Below are 22,735 nucleotides of genomic sequence, written 5' to 3' on the forward strand. Positions count from 1 at the left end.
AGAAATTCTGAGTGAAAATCGAGTGCATATCTTGTAAGGAATTGAGCAAATTCTCTAAGGCATGTTACTACATTCAAAACATGGTTTTAAATGCTTAATTGTGAACTAGTATTTGGTGACTATGATTAAGAATGTACTTAAGTGTGAAGATGACTAAAATCTGTGGGAATGATGATTTTTAACGTGTCATGTGCATTGGAAATCCCTAAGACGGTTGTTGGAAGGTTTAGGTTGTGTTTTACTTGTTTTGTTTCGTTTGGTTTTGTTTTGTTTTTCTTTCTGTTTTGCTCGAGGACTATTGATAGGAGCATATTCATGCGACTTAAATGGCTTGTTCTCGTACATTTACGTTATGTTTCTTTAGTTAGTTTAGTCCTTTATGCTTCTTTTGCGTGTTTTCAGGATAATAAGACGTGTTTGACGAAATGATGCATTGTGGAGTGTTTTGGAGCACTATTGGACTAAGGATGGATAGCTTATGCTTGAAGCCCAAGTGTTGGATGAAATTGAAGGCCTTGTAAGCACTTGAGGACACAAAACAATGGCCCTAACCCAATTACATTCACCTTGCCTTGGGCTTAACACAAACACCATTCCTTGCCATGCAAGGGGGAGCAATTTGGGTCCATTTCATGTACTTAAACTCTAGCCCAATCCACAATCACTTCAAAGCCATGCAAAACCTTTCAACACCCTTTAATCATTCCCCTTTAAGTTATGATTTTATTTCCTAACCCTACATGCATTATTTATTAGCATCTTCACATGCATTCACACACCATCTTCCCTTTTACAAAACACATTGCCGTGCATTTCTTCCCATTTTCTGCACCTTTCCTCCTTGCAATTCCACATGCATTCATCATTATAACCCACCTACATTCCATCTAATCCACATGCCTTCCCAACAATATAATTGAGTAAAACACATGCATTTCCAACATCAAAATCTGCCTTGTGCCGTGCCTTCCCTTCACAATTTCAGCTTTCCTCCTTGCAATTCCACATGCATTCACTTCATCATTACACCACCACTCATTCTTTAATCCACATGCACATTCAATCATTCACTCAAGCACCCTTGTGCCATGTTTCCCCCTTTGTTCCCACCCATCACATGCATCATCATCAAACAAACAACACTTTGCCGTGGGCACCATCCCACATTCCAGCTTTCCCTTTTATTTTCCAGCTTTCACATGTTGTCCTAGCTGTTTTTCCATCATTCCTCCACACAAACACCTTAAAACAAACAGCCATATACATCTCCGCTCCTCCTATAAATACCCTTGCATTCCCATCATTCAAGGGGATCTCATTTTTCATTCATTTCACAACACAACACACCACACAAATACAGATCCATTGCCGCAATTCCCCTTCCATTTCTGTGCAGTTTTTCTCCTCCATTGCAGCCATTATCCAACCACTTCCCATCCCTCCAAAACACTTCACATAATCCCCAAAGCTCACCTTAGACCTTGTGCCACAACAACGAGGAAGAGAAGAGTGCCTAAACGTTCATACAATTCAAGTTTGAGTTGTTGGAATGTTTAGGTGTTTCTTTGATTTCAATGTTTGAATTCAATTTTCTTTGTTTTGTAATGGAAGAGAAGAGTGCCTAAACGTTCATACAATTCAAGTTGAGTTGTTGGAATGTTTAGTTGTTTCTTTGATTTCAAGGTTATGAGGAACTAAACCCCCTTTAGCTAGGGGGTGATTCGAAACTATGTTTATATTTGCAATATGAATTGATTACTTTTGGTTGGAATTTCATAAGTTGTGGATTCAATTCGTTTAACTGTTTGATTGATAACTTATTTATGTATGTTCATTGAGATTGCAAGCTTAATTTTCATGCATGAATATGACGCTAGAATATAAGTGAGTTTCACCTAATCGTTATGAACTTATATTCACAAGTAGTGGAGGTTGCTTATAAACAATCGCGTTAAACGAATTCTTGGCATAAGTTTCATGCGTATTCCATAGTAACGAATGCCTCGTCAACACTTATAATTTTCATTGAACTTAATGATCTTTGTTGAATGTCTCTATCATGCGTATTCCATAGTTAGGGACTTTGATTAAGAATAATTTGGTTGTAATGCGTATTCCATTCAATCCAACGAATTTAGGGAAATCTGAAAGTTAATCTAAGCGGACCTAATTAACTTGGAGCATTGAGTTTCACAACTTATCGAAAGACCAACTGAGAATCAATATTGTATGCAAGTGTAACATGTGTGGAGAAGAACCCCTTGGCTATTCCATCATCCATATTTTCATCACATTCATATTTACATTTTGCCTTTAATTATATTCTGTCTTTTTAATTTAATATCGTCCAAACACATTTCCCCCATATTTCGTTGAGTCTTAATCATTTGATTTGTCTTATTTTATGTTTTTAAGTATTTGGAGTCTTTTGAACTTGTTTTGAGTCTTTTAGTTTGTCTTAGTGTTTTAAAAGTTAGTTTTATTTATTTGAGTCAAGTGTTTAGCATCCCTAGTTAATCCCCGGTTAGAACGATCCCTACTTACATCATTACTACAATTGTCACAAATAGGGTTTAGTTTGTGTGCGTATAAATATCGCATCAACTATCAAAAGATAAGTGTGGGGGTATTTGATAGGAGCATATTCATGCGACTTAAATGGTTTGTTCTCGTGCATTTACGTTATGTTTCTCTAGTTATTTTAGTCCTTTATGCTTCTTTTGTGTGTTTTCAGGTTCTAAGGGCTTAGGGAGCAAGAAAGTGCATTTTGAGGCTATTTGGGGCACTTTTGGGCATGGATTGGATAGCTTAATCATGGAGCAAAGAGGATGGACGAAATTGAAGCCTTGTATGCTCTTTGGGGACATAAAACAAAGGGCCTAGCCCAATCAAACAAATCCTTTGAGCCATGGAAAACCTCTAGCCCAAATCAAACATTCTATGCCATGCAAACCAACCTATTTTAGGCCCATTCTATGTACTTAAACCCTAGCCCTTTAAACTAGCCATATTATGAATTATTCACTTCCATACTCTTCTTTATTCCACATGCATTCACACACATGCACATCATTCACTCACATTTCCTAGCCATGCATCACTTTAACCCACATTTTCACCCATTTACACACACTTCACTCACCCATCCTCTCTAATCCGTGCATCACACCTTCATTTCTAGCACCAATTCAACATGCATTCAATCATTCACTCATGCACCCTTTATTCTTTAATCCAATTCAGCCATTTAATCATTCAACCATGCATCACAAAACACCACTCATTGCACATGCCTTCCCCCTCTAATTCACATGCAAAAACCACCAACACATGCACCCATCTACATTCACTTTCCTTTGCCGAGCACTTCCCTTTCATTTCAGCATTTCCCCTTTGCATTTCCACCTTCCCACTTCATCATTACACCACAAATCAACACATGCACCCTTTAAATCATTTAACACATATAATCATTCAACCATGCCGTGGCCTACACACACATGCATCCTGAAATCCTTTTTGCCGTGAGTTCCCACTCCTATTTCCAGCTTTCCACAACTTTTCCTAGCTATTTTATTACATACATTCCCCCTTCATTATTCCAATCACATGCACCCATAATCATTCATTCCCTCCTAGCTGCAATATTCCCTCTTTCCTTCCTTCATTCACCTATAAATAAGCATCCAACACTCCTCAAAATGCATTCACTCTTCCATACACATTTTCAGTTACAAACACCAAGCAACAAACCCATTCTTGCCGTGCATATCCCTTCATTTTCTGCATATTTTCTCTTCATTCTTCCATCTCCAACCACTCCCTACTCCATTCCACATACACCTAAAGCCCTTAACATCTCCTTAGACCTTGTGCCACAACGAAGAGGAAGAGAAGAGTGCCTAAACGTTCATACAATTCAAGTTTGAGTTGTTGGAATGTTTGGGTGTTTCTTTGATTTCAAAGTTATAATTTAATTCTCTTTGTTTTGTACGTATGACGAATGGAAGATAAGAGTGCCTAAACGTTCATACAATTCAAATTTGAGTTGTTGGAATGTTTAGTTGTTTCTTTGATTTCAAGGTTATGAGGAACTAAACCCCCTTTAGCTAGGGGGTGATTCGAAACTATGTTTATATTTGCAATATGAATTGATTACTTTTGGTTGGAATTTCATAAGTTGTGGATTCAATTCGTTTAACTGTTTGATTGATAACTTATTTATGTATGTTCATTGAGATTGCAAGCTTAATTTTCATGCATGAATATGACGCTAGAATATAAGTGAGTTTCACCTAATCGTTATGAACTTATATTCACAAGTAGTGGAGGTTGCTTATAAACAATCGCGTTAAACGAATTCTTGGCATAAGTTTCATGCGTATTCCATAGTAACGAATGCCTCGTCAACACTTATAATTTTCATTGAACTTAATGATCTTTGTTGAATGTCTCTATCATGCGTATTCCATAGTTAGGGACTTTGATTAAGAATAATTTGGTTGTAATGCGTATTCCATTCAATCCAACGAATTTAGGGAAATCTGAAAGTTAATTTAAGCGGACCTAATTAACTTGGAGCATTGAGTTTCACAACTTATCGAAAGACCAACTGAGAATCAATATTGTATGCAAGTGTAACATGTGTGGAGAAGAACCCCTTGGCTATTCCATCATCCATATTTTCATCACATTCATATTTACATTTTGTCTTTAATTATATTCTGTCTTTTTAATTTAATATCGTCCAAACACATTTCCCCCATATTTCGTTGAGTCTTAATCATTCGTATTTGTTTTATTTTTGTATCTTTAAGCTTTTGGAGTCATAAACACTTTCAAATTCGTCTAAATCAAGTTCTAGTTTCTATTTGAGTCAATTTGATTGTTTTGAGCAGTTTGAGTCTTTCAAAGCTATTCTGAGTCATAGTAGTTTTGTTAAGAGTCTTTACATTTAGTTTTTGTGTTTTCAAGTCAATTCAAAATAGATTAGCACCCCTAGTTAATCCCCGGTTAGAACGATCCCTACTTACATCATTACTACAATTGTCACAAATAGGGTTTAGTTTGTGTTCGTATAAAATATCGCATCACCGATGTGGGACAATGGGTGTTCCAACACTCCCCCACACGTGAGACCCCATTTTGTGGGTCACACATGGAGATCCACACATCGGCAACCACGTGGAGCCAAGTCGGGGCTCACCCATCATGCCAGGCCAAACGGGGACCCACCCAATCACGTGGCATCTTTGGCCTAAGTGGAGCCATGCCAGGACTCACCCATCGCGCGGGGCCAAACGGGGACCCACCCAATCACATGGCAGTATTGGCCCGTCCCTTGGCTCTGACACCATGTAGAATTTTTTAGGTCGACGGGCCAAGGGCCCACTCCAACAACACCGATACTGTCCCCATTTAACCATCTGCACAATCCTCATATGTGGGGTTTTATTACAAAAGCCTTAATGTTAATTAGAGTGAGGTAATTCTACTTAAAGTATTTTCTCTCTTCCCTCTTGGCCGATGTGGGAAAATGGGTGTTCCAACAAATACATTTCATAAGTTCATATGAAATTAGAATTTACAGTTGGACAAATGAATTGATGACACATGGCAGCCACTGAGTGGCTAAGTTTGCCACATGGGATTAACCAACATGCCAGCACAGACATTTGTCATGTTAGTAGAGCATGCTAGGTGGAAAGTGATTAGATGAGGTAGTCAAATTGCTACACAAATATAAGCAGGAGGTGGCCTTTCTTTACACGTAGAAGTCTAAAAGTTAATCAACCTTTCTACAAACTAGAGGTGGCAGTAAGTTTACATGCATGCAAAGGAGATGCAAGTGACTCATGGTTTTATTAGTAGGACGTGTTTGTATCAGAGAAACTATTATCCAAAGTGGAGATAAAAATATCCAGCAGGTGACTTGCTTAGTGCCCAAGCCTTTATCTGATTGGTCATGTTTAGATCAGAACCAATATGATGTCAATCTACACTAGTTGGCATGTAGTTTGTAGCGGCCTCCTATTGCTATAAATAGGAGATCATCTCCATTTGTTTTCCAAGAAGAGTTAGCATGCAATGCATGCTCTGCAGCTCACGTGAATGTTTATACTTGTATGCATACCTACACACATATATATAGAGAGAGAATAGAAAATAAAGGAGAGTAGAAGAAATATATGGTGTTATGAGAGATTGAGGAGCTTCCTCAAGTATGTGGAATTTAGCTCTTTCAGTAGTGATGTGGATAAGTACGTAGAGCTTAGCTATTCCGGTAGTAGCGTGGATCTTCATTTTAATTGGCTAATTGCTTTGGTTAAGTGTTTACTTGTTATTAGTTATGGAATTATTGTTAGAATGCTATTTGTTGGGAATATATTGTGATGCATATAAAAGATGTAATGATATTATTTGTGCATCATTCATGTTGATGTGGTTGGAACTTAAGTGTTGAGACTGGTCTGGAAATTAGGGTAATTGGAAAGGATTTTTTATGTAGTTGAATCTATTCGTGCACATTAGAATAGGATATTGGAGAGATAAATTGTCGATGTGGGTGATTTGGGCTGGAGATCAATGAACTAGATAAGATGACTAACAAAAGCGGTTTATGAACTTGGGATATCTTATGGGAGTTAGTTTGCATAATAGAATATTCAAACCACCGCTGCAGTGGTAAAATGTACGGTATGACACTTAATTTAATATTGTCAATTTACTGTGGTAAGGTTATATCCCCACTGAGCTGTTAAAGCTCACCCCTCTATTGTTGTGCAAGTTTACGAACTAGACATTCAAGAGGGTAGGCAGGATGAGATTAATTAGATGTGAGAATAGAATGTTTATTTATCCATTAACTGTAGAATTGTAAAGAGTTCTTGATTTGTTTAAGAATCATGAGTTATTTTATAAGAGGAAATTTATTTTCCAACCCGTTTCAATTTCCTTTTAATTATTTAGTTTTTAACTCGTGTTTCGGATTCGGGTTTGAATTTTTATTACAGACTTAGGATTCGGGGCGTGACAGATGATCTAGGAGAATTGAATGTTAGTGCAATTCGTCCTAGATGGCCAACCTCCTTAGAAGAAAAAAGAGAAAGTGTATCACTCTTTGCCTCAAAGAAACCCCTAATGAGGTTAAAGCTATAACTTCACTTTTATATTCACTCACAAGTGAGCAAATTAACTTATGGGTATTGAACAAATCCAATCTCAATCCATCCCGAAATATAGAAAATATTGTGGGCATACCGAAATTTCGGTCCTGGATCGGTCTTCGAAATCCCATCCCAAAAGGGATCGGTTCAGAATCTCGATCCAAACCAACCATACTTAAAACCGGTATTGATAACTGCATATCCTCTCTTCTTCTTCTTTTTTTTGTCAAAGCATATCCTCTCTCGATAATACATATATTTGGAGTCCATACTATTTTCAATAGGAGTGGAAAAAAAACCCAAAAATCCCGAACAATCCCGATCCCGTCCCTAAACCAAACCCAAAAAATGCCCGAACTGAACATCCATAAACGTTCGGTACTCGAAATCAAATCGGTCTTGAAAATTTTGGTATGCGATTTGGTCTTCTCTTTGTAATGATTCGGGAATCCGAACTGAACTGATATATTACATTTATTTATTTATAATTTATAATTTACTAATTACTTGGACCATTAGATGCTTGGATTGATTGAGATATAATCTCAACCGTCCATTGTAAATTAGGTTGGAACCCAGACATCTTCCTCTCACATTCATTCTCAATCTCTCCAGACTTCAACACTCCGCAGCACTCTCTTCGAATCTGCTCATCTCTCTCAATTCCTCCTCCATCCGCTTAACTCCAATTGGGCACTAAGTCACAAGAAAACCACACACAATCAAACACACCCTAAAGGTATGGATTTTGTATTTTTGGGTATTCTGTGTTTTTTTTTCTTCAAAAAGTAGTGATTTGGGGTTTTCGTAAAACTAATGGCTGGGTATTTTTTGTGTTTGGGGTTTCTGGGGTTTTCTGGGTTTAGGGTTTATGGGGGTTTCTAGGTTTTTGGATTTGGGCATGTTTGCAAACATTCAAAAAACCCAGTGAAGGTTTGAAGAGTGGAGGGAGAGGACTCTATTTTTCTTGCAGGTTAGGGATTCAAGATGCAAAAGAGTTACAGTTGTAGGAGGGATGCTTTTGGTGGGGCCACCAGTGGCACCGTCAAAATTGGTTATGATTCTAGGGGCTGAAAAAAGGGGTATTGGATTACAGAAGCTTGGAGATGGAATGACTAATGAGGTTAATTAATTTGGGCTCCACGAAACTTAAAAATTGTAGTATGTAGTTGTAATCCGATCTATCACAAACAGATGGACATCTTTTATTCTTTCCAAAATCCAAAAAATTTAAAAAGCCCAACAATTTGGGCTTGAACTACCAAATAAATAAATAAAGGGGCTTGAAGGCACAATCCTGAACCAATCCGAATCCTAAAAAACTTTCGGGCATCCTGAAATTTAGGAATCCCAAAAATTCAGTTTGGTTTCGGGTTGTAAAATTCCATCCTAAAAATTATTGGTTTGCGATTTGAGCTTTAGGTTTCGGTTCGAGATCCCGACCGGAATCAACCCTAATTTTAAAAGAAACTTTAACGAAAAGCTCATGGTACTGTTCACTTTAACAAAAAATCATATTTTTACACTAAAAAATTAATCATGGTACTATTTATTTTATCTTTTATTTTATTTTTATCATTAAAACGTAAAATTTTCAAATATTTTTCATTAGTTTCCGTAATTTTCAACGAGAAGAATGAAGGCAACGATGTTAAACTTGACTAGACCCGAACACCCGTTCTCGCTTCCGTATCCGTGCCTGGTAGCGGTCAAGCGTGAAAAAGAGACACTAGGGTGTGGGCTCCACAGTGGGCCTTAAATTCAGTCCGTCCAAGCAGAATCTCCGATTTAAGCCGCTTCAGTCGGAGAGTTGTGAACGAAAGAAAACTTAGGAGGGAGGGAGAGGGAGGGGGAGAGAGAGAGAGAGCGAAAGAGAAAGAGAAAGAGATGGGAGTGACCAAGGAGCAAGTGAAGTCTTCACTGACGTCAAAACTGAACCCTGCACATCTCGTAAGCTTCTCTCTGTTCTCTTTAGATTAGTTTTTAATTAGGCGAACTTCAATTAGCACTTCACTTTAGATTCTTTAATATTCTTTAGCGAGGGATTGGACTTGTGTTGTGGTAATCTAGGGTTTTATGTAGGTCCATTATCTTATAGTAATTGAATTTTAAACATGTTAAACAGTTTTACATTGGTTCGAATTGTGCTCCAATGGTTGAAGCTGCACGACATTGATTTACGGTTAAGATATCTTAAGAGGTCAATCTGATCAAGGGTAGTGCTAGGCATCTAAATGTATGTACAAACTTGATCCACGGTTGACACCCAACAAGTCCTGTAATTGTTGCGCTAAACTACGTAGGCTTTGATAAAATGAATCTAGATTTGGTCAAGTAAGATGCAGTGTGGAAGTGGCTTATATTGGCTAACATATTTTACCTGTAATAGTTGCTTGTCTGATTTGCTCTTCCGTTTATTAATTTATAAACATAAGAGACCCTACAAGGTTACAAGTTTGGTGCATCACCAATCCTACTTAAATTTTAAAGACATTTCAAGCTTTTGATTGTATTTGCTTTATTTTAATTGCTGCTAAGTAAGAAAACATGGAATTTTTTTATAAAGTCGATTGATTAACGTAGGTCAACAGCCACTCTTTGGCCTTGTAGTATAGTTTCAATTTTCTTTGCTGCAGCATAAACTCAGCAAAACTACTCTTATAGTTTTATATCTTCCTTGCCATGTCAAATTTCTCCCATTCAGACATTCCATTTAGATAATGATGCTACACAGATGAGCCACTGAACAAAGCAGAATCGAATTAGTGAATGCTACTGCCAGTGTGTTGCTTTTAAGTTCCTCCCACGGATGCTTTGCCCCTATTAATTTGCAACCCTTAGATTTTTCAGTTCTTAACATCTTTGTTTGACCAGACCATTATTTCTCTTTCCAACATTTTGGTGGTGACAATCAAATTGGTGAATGCTAGTGCCAGTGTGGTGCTTTTGGAAACATATGATCCAAGGCTTTATTTACTGAAAGGGATTACTGCGAGCGGTTAAGCTACTTTGGCATGCTCACTGGAATCGGGTCTGCAGAACAACCACTTGAATTAAGATTTTCAGTTTGCTAGTTGTAAAAGTTAAAAAGTGGAGTAAAAATAGAGAAATCTGTGCTTTATCCTGTCCTTTAGAACTGATTGCTGTTATTATTTTTTCATCTTTCATGGCTTATGCTTTTTATTGTAAAAGATTTTGTGGAAAAACTTGCATTGCAATCATTTGTTTTTTTTTTTTTTTTTTTTTTTTTTTTTAATTCTGTCCAAATGCTTTGTGACTCTGTCATTTCTTGTTTCTAATTTATTTTTGAACTTTTGTGTTTCAGGAAGTAATTGATACATCTGGAGGGTAAGTTACTTCGTGCAATTCCCATTTAATTTATGAAATTTCTGAGTGCTTATTTTCTCCCTCATCTTTATATTTAATTTAATGTCCGTGGTTGTCAGATGTGGTGCTAGCTTTGCTATTGAGATAGTATCAGAGCAGTTTGAAGGAAAGAGGTTGCTGGAGAGGCATCGGCTGGTAAATTCCTCGTTAGAAGAGGAGATGAAGGAGATTCATGCGCTCTCGATAAAGAAAGCTCTGACACCAGAGCAGTGGAAACAACAGCAGGAGTCTCAAGTATCTAAACCCGCCCCGTGAACAATATTTCCAAAGGTTTCAAGTTTATATTGTAGCTGGTAAGAATATATTTCGAGTGTGCTGGAAAATTAGATGAAATTTTCTTTTTTACCGTCCCAAATTCTATGCGGTGTGAGAATAAGTTGGTAATTATTCTACCAGTTTGTATGCTAGTGTGGATGCTTTGTCATGTACTTTATCTTTTTTTGGTTTGCTTTTTTTTTTCTTGTTAGTGTTGGACAAACTTGGACTGGACATGGTCAAGCCCAGCTATATTTGGCCGGAACCGATTACTTGACCATGTCAGTAACCGATTCCGATGAATTGACAATGATCAATTCACCGACTACACGGTGCACACAGATATGGTTCATGCTTGATGCAAGGTTATGATGCAACGAAGGCTTAAGATTTGCCGTTAATTCTATATGAAATGCTTGTTATTAGAGAACTTCAAGGCCCCTTGATAATTATTATATTTTGGGTGAACTGTTGATTTAGTCCATAAATTATCACTGCAAGAGGATTTGCAACGTAAAGAGGACCTTCAACTCAACACACAAATCAATGCTCTATGAGAACCCTTCACCTTTTGAGAAAAATACTAACTGCTTTACTAATTGTTAGCACGAATACAGTCTAGTTAGACAAATTTGGGTTGACATTAGACATACGACTATTGCCTGGTTAGACGAGGTTTTCGGAGGCAACCAGCCAAAGCAATAGTTTGGTTAGACATCGTTGGAGTTGTAGAATCAGTCTGCTTAGGAGCCTCGACTACTCGGTTAAATAGTGAGTTTCTTAAGTCTAGCTCGTTAACTACCTCAAGTCTCATTGGCAAATAGTCTTTGATTTTCTCACAAAATGATGCAAAATGAGGCCACTTTATTAGCCTTCTCGTGAAAGTGGGGTGTTTTTATTAGATACTCCTAAGCCACATTTAGATTTCGGTATATCAATAGTCGAACCACTTTTACAATAAAGACACTCATTTCTTTTAAATATCTGTGTCTCTATAGTTTGATACTAGTTGGGCGGATCTATGTACTTACCAATATAGTCGAGGTTGCAAAACTTGGTGCACAAGATCCAGAGGTTTGCGATGAGTTACATAACCTAGCTTGTCTTCAGGTTATAAAACCCAAAGTCGAGAATGTTTATTCCTCAATCAAAAACACTCGATTCAAGGGTCAGAATCGCATTTTACCACATCCATTACATTCAAAACATTCATCCAACCGAGCTCGGTAGCGAATTGGCACACTTGATCAGCAATCAACCACCAAAGGATGTAGTTAGCTCCTTATTTACTTCGACCTGCACACCATATAGGTTGTGTAGTTTTTAGGGTCAACATGCATGCATGGCAAACATGTCTACTACTGTTAAACACTGAAGAAACTTGATGTTGGAACCAAATTTGTGCATATCCATGGATGAAGGTGAAATCTAGTTAGAGTTGCCTATGATCTTTGGCAATGGAAGAACGAGGTTGATTGGGGTAAAGGTGTGGTTGAATCCGAATAAGACTGCCTACATATCTCCAGGAAGGAGAATTTAACCACAAATGTAGTTCTAAGAAAGAATGGTGTGATTTGCAATACATCGTGATCCATCCTTGAGGAATAGCTTAAGGCAGGACATTAAGAGATGAGTTCTCCATGGATGTGTCTATGCATAGACGGCGATGTATGAGAGATGAGTCTTTATTAGGCATGAGAGAATATGTGTATAGTAGTCATATGGAGAAGATGAAGAGAATCAGAGTCTTGGATCATCAAAGACTTAGTGAGATAAATTCCTAGGTTAAGGTATTTATAAAGATCTTGAGAGTCCTTGTAGGGAAAATGATTCCAATTAAATTAGGAGAATATTTAGGAGAAAACCTAGGATAAGATACCCAATCATCCTAGAATCGTGATTACATTGCCTAATCTCCAAGATATCTTGATTTGACTTGAATCAAGATTTCCTTGGGAGACAAGTAATATCTTTAATAGGTTTTTGCCTAACCATGGTTGTCTAAATTTGCTTGGTATTCTAACTCGTTTGATTTGCCTGAACATTAAGGCTAGTTCAACCTAACTAAGGTAGTCCAGAAATCCAGTAGACCAATCTGACTAAGATGCCTATAAGAGTAACCTGTTTCGATCCACGTCAAGTCTCTTAGCTTATCACTTGATCGTCGAGTCTTATGGGCATTTCGGTCCTTCTTGGCACCCGAGGTGCCACGTGTCATGGTCCCACACTTGAGTTTCACCATAAAACCAATTGGCAATATGGAGAGTAGTCCAATTACTTATAAGCACATGCAAAGTCCATTTTTTGCCCGATGTGGGATTCATAATCTCAACATGTCCCCTTACGTTGGGCTTCACCCGAGACATAACCTAGTATGATACCATGAACCAAGTTGAGCTTCCATCATAAAACTAATTAGAAGTATGGGGAATAACCCAATTACTCATAAGTACAAGCAAGGTCCATTCATTCTCCAATGTGGAATTTAACTCTCAACAAACACACCATATATGTCAGTACAGATTCATGCAAAGCCGACCAATACAACACATATCACATGCATGTATGCTGCTAAGCTCAATCAATGCGACACACATGCTAGGCGCATTTACTTATTTACAAGGCATGTATAGGGGTGGGTTTGGTACGGTTACCGTACTAAAACCCTTGACCAATTATCGTACCAAACTTTCGGTTTGGTAAAATCTATTACCATTACTGTACCAAACTTTCAGTATACTGAAGTTCGGTATTACCAAATAGTTCGGTTGGTATGGTATGGCAATGGTAATTGCCACTTTGTTTTGGGACAAAATCTATTTTTGTTTTTTTTTAACCTATTCAAGGGCAAAACTTTTTTTTTGTACCTTTATCTCATACGTTGTAATCTAAATTCATCTATTATTCATCATTCATAATTCGCACACACAATAATTCAAATGATGCATCAAGATTCATGATGAAAATTAAGCTTAGAATATAAATAAAAGTTACGAACCAAAACAAATAAAAGTTAACAATCCAAATAGAAGTTAAAGTTTCAAACCAAATGCAAATTGGAACTAAACTTCAAAAAGTAAAATTTCAAGCCTGAGATGTCAAGGCTTTTGGAGGAGGCATTGAACATGTAGAAGATTGAGCTTGTATCAAACCTACATTACAAACAAAGAAAACATATTTGTAGCAAGAAGAATTAAAGTTGAAAACCATTTAATAACAAATTTACTAAAAAAATTAAAGCATATCTTACTAGTTTCCACTTATTCCATTTCCTTGCAAAATTGAAGCATATCTTTTGTTGGTTTCTTGTAGAAGTTTACTTCATTTGCCCTAAGTCAATCACTAGTACACACTAGTGCCTCTATCATTTTAGGAGTCAAGGATGCCCTAAAAGGGTCCACAACCCTTCTCCCTAAGCTAAATGCATTTTCACTAGCAATGGTAGAAGTAGGGATTGCAAAGATATCCTTGGCTATTTGTGAAAGAATTGAGAACTCTTTTGTATTTGATTTCCCCTAACTCAAGAGATTAAAGTCACCAACAACAATGCTAATATAAGTAGGCGTTTATTTTCAAATTATTGAAATATTATAAATATGTGTTATATAATTTATAAATTATATATTGTATTATATATTTGATACGGTACGGTGATACAGTGGTGATAGTAGCCATTATCAATACTGTACCTTGAAATTTCGGTACGGTACAATACCGTACCATTACAGATTGATAAAAAAAAATTTGGCACAAAATCGGTATGGCGTAGTTAGCAATTCGGTTGACACGGCAATTTAGCAAAAATTTCCACTCTAGGCATTTGATGAAATCCACCTCCTGCAATTCACCAAATCCACCATCATTCTCGACCTATCTCTGACCTCCCCATGCTTTCCCGCCACTACATTCAGAAAGGCCTTCTCTTCCCCACCGTCATCTTCACCCTCATCCCCTCCTCAAATCCTCCTTTTGCCATTTGTGTGGGTTTTGTCTCTACTCTTTGCAAGGACGTCATTGTACTCTGACCCAACCAGTCATGGGCAACCTTATATTCGGCCTCGCAAGCTTTTCGAGTCAGGCATTGTTCAGAGAGTCCGATTCGAGAACTTCATGTGCCACAGTAGCTTGCAAATTGAGCTCGGTAACTGGGCCAATTTTAGCACCAGCCAAAATGGAAGTAAGCCCTCCCCTTTCTCTTAACTTTCTCTCTTTAACAAATGCGTCTGTTCAAATTAGGTTTGTGAATTGTATGCGAAATTTGATCAAATTTATGGTTTTTTTTTTTGGGTAAATTGGGAGTTTGAAATTTGTGTAAATATAGTTGATTGTGTTTTTGTAAGTGGTAAATATCATTGCTATGTGTAATTGACACACCCCGACCGAAATCAAGGTGTGCTGGTGTGGGTTCCTAGAAACAAAACTGTGAGGGTGTGGTAGGGGCCCAAAGCAGACAATATCGTGCTACGGTGAAGTCGAGCCCGGAATGTGGTGAGGGCCCGGGTCCGGATGTGACAGTAAAGGCACTTAAAGGCGTCGACAATGAAGGATTTAAACTGGTTGTAGGAAAACGACATCGTTGAGCTCAGTTATGAAATTAGAGAAATTGAAGGGGGTGGGGGCCAGTCGTGAGGTCGGAGACAGAGATGGGGATGTTGATGCGATAATTTATACGCACACAAACTAAACCCTATTTGTGACAATTGTAGTAATGATGTAAGTACGGATCGTTCTAACCGGGGATTAACTAGGGGTGCTAATCTATTTTGAATTAACTTGAAAACACAAAAACTAAATGTAAAGACTCTTAACAAGACTACTATGACTCAGAATAGCTTTGAAAGGCTCAAACTGCTTAAAACAATCAAACTGACTCAAATAGAAACTAGAACTTGATTTAGACGAATTTGAAACTGTTTATGACTCCAAAAGCTTAAAGATACAAAAATAAAACAAATACGAATAATTAAGACTCAACGAAATATGGGGGAAATGTGTTTGGACGATATTAAATTAAATGGACAGAATATAATTAAAGGCAAAATGTAAATATGAATGTGATGAAAATATGGATGATGGAATAGCCAAGGGGTTCTTCTCCACACATGTTACACTTGCATACAATATTGATTCTCAGTTGGTCTTTCGATAAGTTGTGAAACTCAATGCTCCAAGTTAATTAGGTCCGCTTAGATTAACTTTCAGATTTCCCTAAATTCGTTGGATTGAATGGAATACGCATTACAACCAAATTATTCTTAATCAAAGTCCCTAACTATGGAATACGCATGATAGAGACATTCAGCAAAGATCATTAAGTTCAATGAAAATTATAAGTGTTGACGAGGCATTCGTTACTATGGAATACGCATGAAACTCATGCCAAGAATTCGTTTAACGCGATTGTTTATAAGCAACCTCCACTACTTGTGAATATAAGTTCATAACGATTAGGTGAAACTCACTTATATTCTAGCGTCATATTCATGCATGAAAATTAAGTTTGCAATCTCAATGAACATACATAAATAAGTTATCAATCAAACAGTTAAACGAATTGAATCCACAACTTATGAAATTCCAACCAAAAGTAATCAATTCATATTGCAAATATAAACATAGTTTCGAATCACCCCCTAGCTAAAGGGGGTTTAGTTCCTCATAACCTTGAAATCAAAGAAACAACTAAACATTCCAACAACTCACACTTGAATTGTATGAACGTTTAGGCACTCTTCTCTTCCATTACAAAACAAAGAAAATTTAATTCAAACATTGAAATCAAAGAAACACCTAAACATTCCAACAACTCACACTTGAATTGTATGAACGTTTAGGCACTCTTCTCTTCCTCGTTGTTGTGGCACAAGGTCTAAGGTGAGCTTTGGGGATTATGTGAAGTGTGGAATGAAGTGAGGAGTGATGGAAGTGGAAGAGGATTGGTGTTTGGATTATAAGAGAAGGGGGACTCACGGCTAAGGGAAGAATGGAAGTGTTTGAGGGGTGTTGTGTTGTGAATGAGATTATGAATGAATGAATGAATGCTAGGGTATTTATAGGAGTAGTGGAGGGAACATATGGCTGTTTGTTTAAGCATTTGTGTGGAGGAATGATGGAAAAACAGCTAGGACACATGTGAAAACTGGAATTGCACAAGGGGAGCAAAGGGAACCCACGGCATGGATGGATTTGTGCATGTGAATTAAGTTGGAAAGCTGGAATGATGAAGTGGGAGTGCACGGCATTGAGTGTTTGTTTGATGATGATGCATGTGATGGGTGGGAACAAAGGGGGAAACATGGCACAAGGGTTGTGTTTGAATGAATGATTAAATGTGCATGTGGATTTAAAGAATGAGTGGTGGTGTAATGATGAAGTGAATGCATGTGGAATTGCAAGGAGGAAAGCTGAAATTGTGAAGGGAAGGTACGGCTTTGGCTAGTGTTTGAATGTGTAAAGTGTGTGTTAATTAATGAAAGTGTTTGGAGAATAAATGCAATGATGAAGAGTGAATAAAGAATGCATGTAGATTAGGTGGTGTAATGATGAAGTGGGAAGTGGAAGAATGTGGTTGGAAATGGCTAAGGGGATGCACGGCTAGGAAGAAGAATGAATGATGTGCATGTGTGTGAATGCATGTGGATTAGGTGGAAAGAGGTGGGTGTGCATGTGAGTTGAAATGCATATGTTTAAATGGTTGAAATGTGTAGATGATTATGAGTATGATAAGTGATAAGTGAATGAAAGTGATAAGTGAATGGTTTGATAAGTGATAAGTGAGTGGAAGTGATAAGTGATAAATGAATGATATGTTAAGTGATAAATGAATGATATGTGGTGAGTGATAAGTGAATGATATGATAAGTGAATGCTTTAAGTGTTTAAAATAGGGAACAAAGCCCTTCCTTGCATGGCAAGGAAGGGAGACACAAGGAAACACACGACAATGTCCTAAGGTTGCAAGGAATGTTGTTTTTGTGTTCTAAAATGCGTAGGAGTCTTCAATGATGCTTAAACATGAGGTCTTTTAGGATTTAACTTCCTACTTCAAGTCTTTAATTTCGTCCATCCTCTTGGCTCCAAGCATATGATATCCATTCCAATCTCTAATTTGCTCCACAAGGCTCCAAAAGGCATCCTTTTGCATACCTTGCCCTTAGAACCTGAAAACACACAAAAGAAGCATAAAGGACTAAAATAACTAGAGAAACATAACGTAAATGCACGAGAACAAGCCATTTAAGTCGCATGAATATGCTCCTATCAGATGTCGATGAGGATACATTTTTTATTGTGACGAGAACACGAGTAGTACACTACATGTTTTTATGTAAGTGGTGAAAAATTTTATTTTTTAAATTATTAATTTATTAACATACATATTTCACCATTTGTATAGTAGCACATGATGTACTATCTCGTGTGCCGATTACACTGAAAAATCTCTCTTTGACGAGAATGAAGGATAGGTTAAGGAAGACGGTGAATTTGGTGAATTGAAGAGGGAGTGGCCCACTCTTTTTTATTTAATCTTTTGCCATAAAAAATTATTTCCTTTTTAAATTAATTTATAATTTAGTTTTTGCCTACACAACACAATTGACTGACATGTCAGCAAAAATATGGATCCTCCATTTACCACGTCATAACTTAACAACCAATTTGATGGATTGAGTAACGTAAGTTTGACAGGGCAACGAATTCATAATTTTGCATTGTAATGTTTAAAAGATGAGATATGAGTTTGTATGTGATCTAAAATTGAGATTGTAAAATGTATTTTGTCCAAAAAAAAAAATAAAATAAAAAATAGGACTTCCTCTGATCTCTCAAGTTCTGAACCACATATGTCATATGATGTATGCAAACCTATCCTCTCACCGATCAACATTTATGTCAAACACATACTATTAGAAAAAAAGTAAAGTATCCACAAACACATGCTAAAAACAAACAAACAAACAAGGACAGCCTAAAAGCTTTCAGCACACAGCAGCAGAAGACTTAAGAGGAGCCAAGCTTTCCCCCATCCCTCTCACTGGCATGGACCATGAGCTTGGGGATTACTAGCAAGCAGTGAACATCTCTCGTGCCGTCGAGTCATTGGAAGATTCATGGCCACCGTGCTTGTCCATGCAATTCCATTTCCGCCAGTGCCTAGACTGAGACCCAAAAACGTGGCGGCACCTGCTCGCTGTTTGGTCTCGACCGCACATCAAAGCACGAGATTTGTTGGGTTATGGCGACACACTTGCACAGTGAGATCAGTAGCAGAAGAAAGTTCCAGCTCCAGCTTGGACGTTGGGGATGATGAGGTTATTAAGACACAGCTTCTGGAAGCAATCGAAGGAATCAATAGAGGCATTTTCGGAGTCCCGTCTGCGAAGAAATCTCAGATTGAAGCTCTCGTCAACCAGCTCGAGTCTCGGAATCCTACTCCAGATCCTCTTCTTAATCTACAAAAGGTACCAAACATAGTGTTTAGTTCTGCATTAAATTACTAACTGGTTAAAGGTTGTGTGTTCATATGTAAACCCATTGATTTATTTATTTAGTTTTGATTTGTTTGTTTAATTGGAAGGTGGGTGGATGCTGGAAACTTGTGTACAGCACAATTACCATTTTAGGTTCAAAACGAACAAAGCTGGGATTGAGGGACTTCATCTCCTTGGGTGATTTCTTCCAGAATATTAACATTGCTAAGGTACACGCCACATAGAGTACGGTCACATTCAAGAGTTTAGGTACACTCACAAACTAAGGGCCGGTTTGAAAACTATTTCGTCTTCTTTTTTTTTTATTTTTTTATTTTAACTAAATACTCGTTTATAGCTATTTTGAATGCCAAAATTTGAAAACTAAAGAAAGTTGTTTTTACGTTTTGCTTTGCAGTAATTACCAAGCATTTTAGAATAATTCAAATGCGCATCCCGGATAAGTAAACATGTCATGATTGTTTTCTTTATTGGGAGAGATCATAACTGTGAGGTCAACTTGGTTTGCCATTATGAGTATTGCAACATCTTTTTATCAAGTGTATGCTGATTTGGTTTGTATTCTGCAATTGCGCGCTTGCTGATATGCCAAAACGGAGGGTAAAGCAGTTAATGTGATCAAGTTCGACGTGAGAGGATTGAATCTGTTTAATGGACGGCTGACAATTGAGGCCTCCTTCAAGAAAGCATCCAATTCAGTTAATTTTGCTCACCTTAACTTGTATTCTTTTATTTAATCCGACTCCAACTTTCTAATTTTGATTACAACATACAAATCAAATCATGTTCTTAAAGCTTTTCTGATTTGAAATCTTACAGAGAGTTGACATCAACTATGACAACTCCACGATCACTCCGAGTCAGGTATCTTACATTGTTTTGTAGCAGGCATATCAGATTATTTTGTATCAGCATTTTTGGGTTTCTAATCCGTGTTTGCTCGTTTTGATGCTTATAGTTAATGAACGTGTTCCGAAAAAATTATGATATTCTGCTTGGGATCTTCAACCCAGAAGGATGGCTTGAGATCACGTATCCTAATAGTTACTACTTTGACGTAGTAGTAATCTCCTCTGTGCACGCTTGAGATTTTCTGATTTTCAAACGGTAGAGACTATATTTTTTCTTTAATTCAATTTCTTCAGATATGTTGATGATACCCTGAGAATAGGGAGGGATGATAAAGGCAACATCTTCATATTAGAGAGATCACATGAAAGTTCGCTTTAAGCATCAAGACTCGGGTCATCATTATAAACTTACCGTCTGAAGGATCATTTTTGGAGGGTTACATTCACCATAGCCGTAATACTCATTCATTACAGTAGCTCTTGTCATTCTGTAAATTGTAATTTTGCAACTCATACAGCTGCAAATATCTACGGCTGAGCATCTTCTTCTTTCAAAATCCAAAGATACAATCAAGATAAAAGCAGGCATATACATACATATATGTGCTATCATGATGAGGAACGTACTACTTCAGTAACATATCTGTAAACTTAGGCATGTATGGAATATATTTCCCGAGAATGATTTCATTGATATTGATCGTTCGACGTTATACATAGAGCTTCCTACAATTCAGCTACATGGAATGAAGAAAAAAAAATCAAAAAGCAAAATCAAGTACAGAGTGTACAACTATCGAAATTCGGGTTGTAGTCGTGAAATATTTCTAGTCCTCCCCCTTAAGTTGGGAGAGTGAATATCAAGAACTCTAACCTTGCAGTGAGGACTCCGCATGTGGTAATTGTAAATCACGCAACAAACTCTGTAGGACCGTAGCCAAGTGAGTTCACAGAATGCACCAGTCATCGTCCTGTACTTGGCTTCTGTCGAGGAAAGTGAGATGGATTTTTATCTCTTTGTTCTCCATGAAACCATTGCATTTCCAAACACACAATTCAGGCAGTGGATCTTCAAGTAATGGGGCAGCCCGCCGGATTTGCAGATCATTGCAACAAGCACTTGGTTTTAATTTGTTCTCAATTAGAAATAATATGCCTTGTTATCGAGCATTTAGATACCAAAGTACTTGAAAAGATGTCTCCATATGAGCTCTACGAGGCTCATACATGATTATATTGAGAAAATGTACCGTATATGTGATGTTGGGTCGAGTGGTGTAAGATATATCAAACGACCTACCAATCGCCTATATTGGGAAAGATTTACCTCTCCTACATAAACCAGCAAGGTTGTACAAGATTTACCTCCCCTACATGTGAAAAAAGCGTAATAAGCTGAGGACGAGGAAGAGGCATTACGTAAATTTCTTCTCCGAGGCCAACATGACGAAAATTCATCTTGGTGTCCAGTTGATTGAGAGACTGATTGCAAGCAGTTGTAATGACAAGGTGGCAACGCACAATGATCAACATGGCCGTAAGGGAGAAGTGTCATGGTAGTCGATCCCCTCAGTTTGTCGAAAGCCCTTAGCCACAAGCTGAGCCTTATAACGCTCAATTGAATAATCGAATCATTGCTTAATCTTGTAGATCCATTTGCAGTTAATAGGCCACTTGTTCAGACGAAGGGGAGCGATAATCCAGGTATTTGTGGACGCAAGGGCCTCAAGTTCATCTTGCAAGGCATGTTGCCAATGAGCGTGAGAAGTTTTTCGTGTCGGTTTTGCTTTCGATTAGTAGACTTTCTGACATTGTCTTATGACTATGAGCTAATTGATCTACACTTCTTACTTGGTGTCGCTTGCTACTTGGGCCATGAGTGGGAACTTAGTTTCCATATGAGTACGCGCCCTTGAATTGTTGTTGCAATATGATGCCCATAAGTAATTTTCGACAAGTTATCGTGCTTAAATTTTTACAATTTTTCTTTTGAGTGGAAAATTATAAATTCAGATCTCAACATGTTTGTTAGGTACTCACTTTTCCTACTTAGACCTATGTACTTTGTACGATGCCGGTATCACTTTCAAGTGATCTTGACACGCCTCGATCCCGATGTCCGGGGGACATGACTCAAGTCATTTAATGAATGCATATGCTGAGAACAAGTAAAACATGCGTATAAAACTATAGGAATGACGGAATGGCTGCTAATAAATGTACCTAAGCACATAAAGGGTCTAATTAATAAAACTACACTCAAACGATTGAATTTCAAAAAATGAATGTGAAAAACAGATCCAGGATGTTGAAATTAGCCTAGGAGGGGTTCCGACCGAAACCTGAAAAAGTCAACAAAAAGTCAATGTTGACAGGTTAACGGTCATCGTTAACCAAGTCAACGGGTCAGACCGGGTTAACGGGTCTGGGTCAATCGTTAAACCAGTTCAATAGGCTGGGCTAGGGTTTAAAGGGTTTTGGGTTTCTAATGGGCTTAGGTTTGAAGGCCCGACCCAAAGCTCTAGGCTAAAGGGCTTGGGCTTCGAGTGTGGGTCGATCAACCTGGCTCTCGTCGGGAACGAAG

The 22,735-nt window shown here is 37.7% G+C and overlaps 2 protein-coding genes across 2 annotated transcripts; both read left to right on the top strand.

The window, feature by feature from the left end:
- Positions 1-8,981: 8,981 nt before the first annotated feature.
- On the top strand, positions 8,982-11,005 carry LOC137716945 (protein BOLA2-like). Its single transcript, XM_068456288.1, has 3 exons — positions 8,982-9,116; positions 10,492-10,514; positions 10,613-11,005. The coding sequence occupies exons 1-3, from the start codon at positions 9,054-9,056 to the stop codon at positions 10,806-10,808; spliced, it is 282 nt and encodes a 93-aa protein (XP_068312389.1). The 5' UTR covers positions 8,982-9,053; the 3' UTR covers positions 10,809-11,005.
- A 7,779-nt stretch (positions 11,006-18,784) lies between these two features.
- On the top strand, positions 18,785-20,866 carry LOC137746311 (fibrillin protein 5 homolog). The gene is made up of 6 exons (XM_068486390.1): positions 18,785-19,270; positions 19,387-19,509; positions 19,900-19,998; positions 20,120-20,164; positions 20,259-20,332; positions 20,446-20,866. Exons 1-6 carry the CDS (start codon positions 18,920-18,922, stop codon positions 20,528-20,530), a joined length of 777 nt encoding a protein of 258 aa, XP_068342491.1. The 5' UTR covers positions 18,785-18,919; the 3' UTR covers positions 20,531-20,866.
- The last annotated feature ends 1,869 nt before the right edge of the window (positions 20,867-22,735 follow it).

This window comes from Pyrus communis, chromosome 1, assembly GCF_963583255.1.
Source record: "Pyrus communis chromosome 1, drPyrComm1.1, whole genome shotgun sequence".
Classification (NCBI taxonomy): Eukaryota; Viridiplantae; Streptophyta; class Magnoliopsida; order Rosales; family Rosaceae; genus Pyrus; species Pyrus communis.

Bases quoted from the DNA above. Each gene is read 5' to 3' on its own strand.
- LOC137716945 (XM_068456288.1), top strand. From the start codon at position 9,054: ATGGGAGTGACCAAGGAGCAAGTGAAGTCTTCACTGACGTCAAAACTG. The intron at 9,117-10,491 runs GTAAGCTTCTCT...TTTGTGTTTCAG, and splicing joins AACTGAACCCTGCACATCTC to GAAGTAATTGATACATCTGG. The intron at 10,515-10,612 runs GTAAGTTACTTC...CGTGGTTGTCAG, and splicing joins GTAATTGATACATCTGGAGG to ATGTGGTGCTAGCTTTGCTA.
- LOC137746311 (XM_068486390.1), top strand. From the start codon at position 18,920: ATGGCCACCGTGCTTGTCCATGCAATTCCATTTCCGCCAGTGCCTAGA. The intron at 19,510-19,899 runs GTACACGCCACA...GCCAAAACGGAG, and splicing joins AGAATATTAACATTGCTAAG to GGTAAAGCAGTTAATGTGAT. The intron at 20,165-20,258 runs GTATCTTACATT...TGATGCTTATAG, and splicing joins CCACGATCACTCCGAGTCAG to TTAATGAACGTGTTCCGAAA.